The 7,904-nt window shown below is 40.6% G+C and overlaps 4 protein-coding genes across 5 annotated transcripts; 3 read left to right on the plus strand and 1 right to left on the minus strand.

Annotated features, from left to right (window-relative positions):
- Window positions 1–1,769: 1,769 nt before the first annotated feature.
- LOC129721642 (cx9C motif-containing protein 4) lies at window positions 1,770–2,489 on the plus strand. 2 transcript variants are annotated; one of them, XM_055674433.1, is made up of 3 exons: window positions 1,770–1,887; window positions 1,998–2,176; window positions 2,311–2,489. In XM_055674433.1, exons 2-3 carry the CDS (start codon window positions 2,113–2,115, stop codon window positions 2,487–2,489), a joined length of 243 nt encoding a protein of 80 aa, XP_055530408.1. In that variant the 5' UTR covers window positions 1,770–1,887; window positions 1,998–2,112. The 2 variants fall into 2 exon arrangements, with proteins under 2 accessions (XP_055530408.1, XP_055530409.1); XM_055674434.1 differs by having other exon boundaries at window positions 1,820–1,887; window positions 2,003–2,176.
- Window positions 2,490–2,694: 205 nt separating this feature from the next.
- On the plus strand, window positions 2,695–2,892 carry LOC129721643 (NADH dehydrogenase [ubiquinone] 1 alpha subcomplex assembly factor 8). Its single transcript, XM_055674435.1, has one exon. It carries the CDS (start codon window positions 2,695–2,697, stop codon window positions 2,890–2,892), a length of 198 nt encoding a protein of 65 aa, XP_055530410.1.
- A 214-nt stretch (window positions 2,893–3,106) lies between these two features.
- Window positions 3,107–4,502, plus strand: LOC129721641 (GPI mannosyltransferase 1). The gene has a single exon (XM_055674432.1). It carries the CDS (start codon window positions 3,107–3,109, stop codon window positions 4,445–4,447), a length of 1,341 nt encoding a protein of 446 aa, XP_055530407.1. The 3' UTR covers window positions 4,448–4,502.
- Window positions 4,503–4,821: 319 nt separating this feature from the next.
- Window positions 4,822–7,394, minus strand: LOC129721895 (dnaJ homolog subfamily C member 11). Its single transcript, XM_055674992.1, has 7 exons — window positions 7,116–7,394; window positions 6,338–7,019; window positions 6,074–6,281; window positions 5,900–6,016; window positions 5,652–5,843; window positions 5,313–5,577; window positions 4,822–5,257 (listed from the first exon to the last, which is right to left on the minus strand). The coding sequence occupies exons 1-7, from the start codon at window positions 7,182–7,184 to the stop codon at window positions 5,117–5,119; spliced, it is 1,674 nt and encodes a 557-aa protein (XP_055530967.1). The 5' UTR covers window positions 7,185–7,394; the 3' UTR covers window positions 4,822–5,116.
- Window positions 7,395–7,904: the final 510 nt, after the last annotated feature.

Below are 7,904 nucleotides of genomic sequence, written 5' to 3' on the forward strand. Positions count from 1 at the left end.
CCTGGTTCTACTAAGATTCGAACCCACGACCATCCGCTTGACAAAGCGGACTCTGTAACCTTGCGGCTACGCAGCTCCCTTAAAATGCTGCATTGGTTTTGTAAATAACTTTTTGACAGTTCCTTATGGGATTTTCGTTGGGGCTCGATAAAGCCGAGAAAAAGTAAATTCATTTTGTTCATTATTTATCAAGCAGTTTGACAGGACGAGGTACGAAGTACTATGGGGCAACGTGTACTAGAAAAAAACGCCAGTCTTATGTCTTATGTATGTGGTATGCATGTGATTTTCACGTAGATGTTATGTTTGTCACATAAATCATGCAAAATGACAGAAAATGAATAAGTACAGGAAATTTCACGTAACAATAACGTGAAAAATATTTTGAGTGTCCCAAACAAGTTGTTAGGCACGTTTTATGGTTATTGATTATGCGGGCGGTACGGTATGAAGTGATGAAAGAGTGTTGCCAAACGGGGTATCCAGCTTTTTACGCGCCATAATGGCGGACGCTATAATGAAAAATTCGTGATATGTACCGCTTTTGACAACTTTGCTTACACGCTCATTATTTGTTACTCTAAAGTGAGTTAGATATGACCCATTTTTGAAAAAAGTGGAGGTACCCTAATTTGAGTACTTTTACGGTTACTCACTTCTGAGTAACGGCGTCATACGTCAAAAACTGATTAGAATCTACTCTGTTCATGCAAACCAGGAATTAACGAAAATGAGTACAAGTTACCCAGTTTGCCTAAATTTGGAAATTTGATGATTTCTGGTTTTTGTAAATCTGACTCAATAAATCAAATAATTTCAGAACAATCAAAATCATAGATTTATTTTTCATCGAAACATTGTAAAAGTTTTAAATCATTCACGTGTCTTTATATAATGCGGCAACCAACCGGTTCACAGTTGCCCGTGAACTGTGGCTCATGTTTTTGTACAGTACGCACACCAGAAAATCCGTCATCATCCGTCACCAAATACTGCGAAGGATTTAAATTGTATCGATTGCATGTATTGGGCACTGTACATCGATACAAATGTTTCCGTTCATTATCACGAATAAAAGCCCGACTTAAACGGCATCGCAGGACACACAACATGCGGTTGTTCATTTTGAAGAGATGTTTTTTATGTTTTCAAACCCTCTGCAATAATGATGTTGGGCTGAAATTGTTATGGAATATTGTTACATGTTGTTTGTAATGTAATTGATTAGGAAATTATTGATTTGATGAAAGATCAAATACTTACTGCTAGCAAACAAATAAAAAGCGACACCAATTGTTCTTCGGAAACAGATAATATCGCTGTTGAAAACTTTTGACATATACATATACTCAGGGGTGAGTAAACATCATGGATAATAACTCAAAACTGACTAAACATGGTAATTATGAAAATTTGGGTAAATGTTACTCAATTATCCAGTACCCGATAACTCACTTTTTGACATTTTGCATAAGAATACCAAACTGAGTAGATCCTAATCAAATTAGAGTTAAAATAAAGCAGCGTGTATGTCAGTTTGACTCTTCATGTGATTCGCGAGAAAACAATTAATCTGGCAACATTAATGTTGCCAAAAATGAAATCGCGAATCTGACGTTAGCAGAGAGGTTCACAAATTACGAACGCGCATTATATCACCCGCTATTAAGGTGCGTAAAAAGCTGGATATAAGCGCACCGTTAAGGATGCTCTAAGTGACAGTCCCCATTTAACTGTTATAAGGTTTTATACCAATAATATGGCGGTTAGGACCTTCTCAAAAATCTTACCTAATATATTTTTATATCAAATCTGGCAACTCTTATTGTCAGTTTTGGAAATGTACTTTTATTATTATTCATCAAAGCAGTACTACCGGCAAAAACTGTAAGTGATTACTTTGAAATGCTTAAATTCCTTGAAAACCTAATAAAATTTTATGTTTTCCTTTCGACCGTTTCTGTCGGCATAACAATGTGATAACGAAAAAAAAAAAGATTAGCTTATTAATTTTCTCATCAAGGTATATCGAATCTTGATAAGCATCTCACTGGTAACTGGTGTTAAAAATTTGCAGACTAAAAGGAAAATTGTATACATCCGCGGTGCTGGATGTCTAGTAAGTCTAAAGATCCTTGTAAAGCTTCTGCCTGTCGCATACAAACGTGCCTCAAAGGTGGGTGGTTTCAGACTCTGTGCAAACGTGAACTTATCTTACGTAACATAACTCATTCATTTAATCAAAACATGTCTTAACAGTTTTAGGTTACAACCAAATTACCGTTTAATTAATTCATTCATTTTCTACAGAAAATAAATTCGACGAAACCAGATGCTACGATGTTCTAGAGGACATGCGCCAGTGTTGTTTGAAGTGGCACAAAGTATCGCTGTGTTGTTCAGGAATAAAACTAGATCGCGATTATAAGCTAGAAAAGAATATCGTTGAACGTGAGCGTAAGGAAAAAAGTCACCCCACACAGAAATGAATTACGATCCTCGTCGCCGCGTGATAGTACCAAAGCGCAACTGGATCCAGCGAAACCCAAGACTTTTTTCATCTGTATTTACTGCAACTGCTTTGCTGATATTCTTCTCGAAGCCATTGTACGACGCATTCATTGCGGAACAACCTGTGCCTACGAAGGAGATATCGTGGTCATTCCGGATAGGTCCAAAGTAAACCTTTCTAGGATGGAGTCAGTGAAAAGGGCGAACCAAAGACTGCGCAATTATCCTTTACTGCTGAGTAAATGCTCGGTAACTGCGGCCGCGTACGCTGCTTGTGTGACGACGGATCTAAATGTGTCTCACAAGCTGTGTGAGAAGGAATTTCAGCTTTTTAAGCAGTGTTTGCAAAAGGCAGCCAGTGAGATGAAGACGAGACTATGAAAAAATGAACAATGTGAACTTTTTAACGCAGTGTGTAACAAACTAACAAAAATAGATACGTAGTGTAGAAGCATTATCAGTACTAAAAACCTGTATACATAAGCAACGTGATAAAATGTAAGTATATTCCTGTGAACCTATGCGGAAAATTATACAAGGACATCTTTTTACAGATTCGTTCTAATTCTGGTTACATATTTACAAAGCAGTCACGATGCTACCGTTTAAAAAGCATCTTGTAATTAGTATTGCTATTCGGGGATTTCTTGTATATTACGGCGAAGTTCAAGATAATCTCTCGGATGTTCAGTACACAGACGTTGATTATCGTGTGATAACTGATGGCGCTAGTCATGTTCTTGCTTTGAACTCTCCATACAAACGGCACACATATCGATACACCCCGCTGCTAGCCTATTTAGTTGTACCTAATTTATTGCTACACCAGACATTCGGCAAGTTGATATTTTCCCTGTTCGACATACTAATCGGATTGTTAATCAAGTGGATCCTGCTAAACTCCTATCGAGAGAACAAAATTTCTATTGAGAAAAAGCTGTTGAAACTGGAAACGCTCAATAACCGCAACAAGTATCTAATCAAACGAAAGAATGAAATTCTCAACAGTAGTAATGAAACATTACCGCCCAGGTACATACGAATGGCCGAGTTGAGTGCGTATTTTTGGTTGTACAACCCACTGACGATGGTCATAGCAACGAGAGGAAACGGTGATTGTGTTTCTTGTTTTCTGGTTCTCATGGCACTTTACTATCTGCTACAAAACAAACAATCGATTGCACAATTTTTCCTGGCTGGTATTTTCCTGGGATTATCGATACATTTCCGTTTATACCCTATCGGATTTTGCTTAGCATTTTATTTGGCCATAGCAGACAAACCACTGGATTCCGCTACAGAATACATCCATGCAGTTCTGGGACCCAATGTGAAGCAGGTAGCTTTAGTACTGGGAACTGCCACTTCATTGATCGGATCAACGTGCTTTTTCTATCTGCTGTATGGTCACCAGTTTCTCTACGAGTCAATATTGTATCATTTAATTCGTAAGGACACTCGACACAATTTTTCCCTCTACTTCTATATGCAGTATCTCAGTTCGAACCAAGAGGCAGCATGTTTGTTGGAGAAAGTTCTTACGTTTTTACCGCAGCTGATTTTGATTTTGATGCTTACTATACGCTACGGAAAGCACCGTCAAACGATTGGGTTTGCGCTGTTCGCCATTGCGTTCATAATGGTCACCTATAATCCAGTTGTCACTTCGCAGTACTTCGTATGGTTTCTGTCGCTGCTGCCGTTGAGTGTGAAAAATTTCAGGAATATTGGCTTCCGGAAAGCAATTTTTATTCCCATTATGTGGTTTATTTCCCAAGGCGGCTGGTTGCTGCCGGCATATCTGCTCGAGTTTAAAGGGTGGAATACTTACGAGTTTGTGTGGGTTCAGAGTGTGGTGTTTTTCTTTTCCAACATTTTGATTCTGCAAATTTTGGTGACGAATTACGATATGAGTTACAACTATAAGATCGATTGAATCGCAAATAAGTATGTGTGACGGTAAAAATAAAAAGGAATTACAACTGCTAAAATAGTTTAAACAGTCGGTAGTGAGAATCACAAATTCACACAAATTGCTGGTCTCAACGGCCATAGAGCCTGACTGAATTGTTCTTAGTCAGTGGACAACGATGACGTACTTGTACGATGACGTTCTTGTAGTTTCAAAGGGATGATGCTTCAGCTTCGACACGAAAGGATTTTCTAATAGGCGGTAAAGAAAGGGGAAACCGGACAATATTAATCCTTGCCACAATCAACGACATTGAGGATAACTTGATCACTGATAGCACGTGGGAGCTGGATACCTTTTATGTTAAAAAAAAAACCTTCGATGTCGCCATAAAGAAAATACAATTTCTCATAGGTCAACTGATCAACAGATTTATTTTTTGGCAGTTCGCTCTGCTGCACAGCCATAACAGAATCGGGTCCGTGATTGAACTAATATTCAACCGCTCAACTGCAATTTGTTATGACTAAAACACATTTGCAACCTGGGATAGATTGCGCTAGTTAATGACATACAGCGCTATATCTCCCGCACGGAATGCAATATGGAATACATTTCGGAAGCTACTACCTTCTAGTTTCGATCTACAATCGCTGCACAAAAAATGCTTTAAATGTAAACCGCGTGGAAGCATCACATGCTACCATTGTTTGGTATTTGAATATCTTCACTGTCGGCTATTGTTACACTGTACGACTTAGTTTGATACTCATAGTCGATTCGTAGCAGTTTTTCTTCTCCAAAACAAGGGTCATAAAAGCCGGGCAGTTCGCTCTGCAAAAGAAAAGATAACACTGATCTTGTGAATTTTTTAGCTGAAAGTAAATACCTTCGTTGAACCGTACAGTTGCAGCCGTGAATCCTTGACCAAACATTGCAGCGGAATTTTAACATCAATTACATTCGGATTGTGCTGTATGAAGCCAAGATCGTCACGCTGCTCGACTGCAACATTCTCTTCGGGGTCGAATTTCCCATACAGCGCGGACACTATGATGAGACCTTTGCGTTTTTCTTCTTCACGGCGAATTCGCTCGTATAAAGCACCCATCAGCGCAATTGCTGATTCTGCCTCGCGACGTTTTTCTGCCATCCTAGGAGCAAACGAAACAGGTGAATTTATTTGGATTTGAATAACAATAAGGTAGCATAATTTAAGCCATCTTACCGTGTTCTGTTGATTTCCTTTCCTTTCTCGATGTTCCGTTGCCTGGCTGCTTCATTCATCGGATCGATGATGGTCTTTTTCACCACGAAATAAGCCAGCAGTGGTGTGACTGTTGCGTAGAAAACTGCTGCTGGAATAACTTCCTCGCTAAGATGGATAGGGAAAAGGTACGTCTGTGTTGAGCGAATAATTCTACAAAACAGAAAAGATGTAACGATTGATTTGCTTTTGAGTGAAACTTGCACTACTTGATTTTGAGGGTCACTCCCGTAGGAACTCCCATACTAACGGTAGCCACAACGGAGCTATATTTGGAAACTTTTTTTTCCGCACCGTACTCCGCCAAAAACCCAAACGTTCCACCTCTGAAAGAGAATACAGATTACATTCATGGAATTGGGATCCGGTCGCTATCGGTATACTTCAAAGCTACTCTTAATTTGAGTTCCTGTTCGACAAGTTTCCTAGTGTAGCTGGCAGTGAGGTAACAGTGGGGAACTCCAAGAGTAGCACTTAGATTATAATGATATTTGTCTGTGCTGTGTTCAATTGTTGTGGACATGGAGCTCTGTAAGCCAGCATTATAAGTCAGATAGCCAACGGTGTGTTTATCCAACTGAACAGCAAGAGCTGCAAAGATATCGTGTTTTATGTTAAAGGAAAAGTCTGTTCAAATCTATACTAACTGCCAGCAATGCCAGGAATTACGGCATTTTGTCTAAAATTAACGGTTGTACCACCGTTCAAAAATATCCGATTAGTTAAATTTCTAGACGCTTTGACACCTAGCACCGGTCCGCTTCCTGCTCCACAGTCTACTTCGAACCATCCTTGGTTAATAAGTCTTCTACCGGAAAGCAGAAAATTTCCGCTTCCAACTCCATTCTGCAAATGCAAGTTACCGGAGAGCGTAGCTGTATCGGTCCTGGACAGCGGAGCCTCTATCGATTGAGACATACTCATTCCGGAGACTTCAATAATCGGAAATAGCCCTCCGTCATCGTAGTCATCCTCATACTTGCTAAAGATGTCTGTCGCATTGATTTGCACCGTGATGTTCCCCCGGGGATTGGTTTTCTGTTGTAGTCGTCGCTCTTCTCGCTCTCGAGCTAAGCGTTCGTACTCCTCGCGGATCTCGGCCGGTGTTCGTGTCCGATGAACTAGCTCCCATCCTTCTGTCTGGAGGCCCTTGTTACCCAGTGAATCGTATATTGCACGCTGGTGTGGATCCGATAGCACCTCGTAGGCCTTCTTCGTCCGGTTGAACATCATCTCAGCTTTCTCTTTATTACGAACGTCTACATGCTTGTCCGGGTGGTAGATTCGACTAAAGTTCCTATAGGCACTGCTGATTTCCTCTGGCGAAGCCTGCCAAACATTTCATTGATGTAACCGAAAGGTTAGATTACGAAACATCTATCGGCACACGGCAAGACGTCTGTAATATATTAAGTGATAACTTACATTGCGTGGCACGTTAAGAAATGCATAGTAGTCCTCCTCTACATGTTCTAAATCTTCGTTGTCATCCATACCGACCGCAAAATACCGAAAAACGTTTAAATCCTAAAAATGTTGTTTTATTCGGACATGAACCGATTCACACCGCTGATAATAAAATTTTGACCAACACTGACACACAAGCAAGAACAAAAAATAAATAAACCGAACTGTCAAAATCAAGAAGTACCCTGCTGTTTGTAATGCCTGCGCTTGAAGTTCTAAATTTTAAATTCTACTGAGGGCATCCTTAACAATGCGCTACTATTTAAGTTGTTATGGCGACTGTGTACAGCGCGGCTATTTTACGCACTCACCCGTTTTCACACCGGTCGTTGCTATCGTCTCTGTTTGACGTTTCATCCAGCATAAACCTTTAGCAGCGCTGTAACCGGGCTGCCAAATTTGAGAGCGCAATGCTTCCCGGAGGCCCGGCTACTATTTCTCTAGCGCGTTTAGCAGCGACCGGTACGGTATGAAGTGATGATAAAAGGCTGCCAAACGGGGTATAGAAGCGCACTGTTAAGGATGCCCTAAGGGCAAGGTACCGTTCGAACATATCACCCCATCAGTTCACTTTACTAGCAGCAGGCAGCAGCAGCGGACATCAACACCGATGGCAGGCGAAGTGGATCAGCAGCGGGCAACAGCGGCGGTGGTAGTGGTTAGCTGCAGTTCTTACCACTTTTAGTTCGGCTTCCCTTCGATCTGAGTTGGACCCCACCAGCGGTAGTCCGATTCAGATATCGTTGG

This window comes from Wyeomyia smithii, chromosome 2 (genome assembly GCF_029784165.1).
Source record: "Wyeomyia smithii strain HCP4-BCI-WySm-NY-G18 chromosome 2, ASM2978416v1, whole genome shotgun sequence".
NCBI classification, from domain to species: Eukaryota; Metazoa; Arthropoda; class Insecta; order Diptera; family Culicidae; genus Wyeomyia; species Wyeomyia smithii.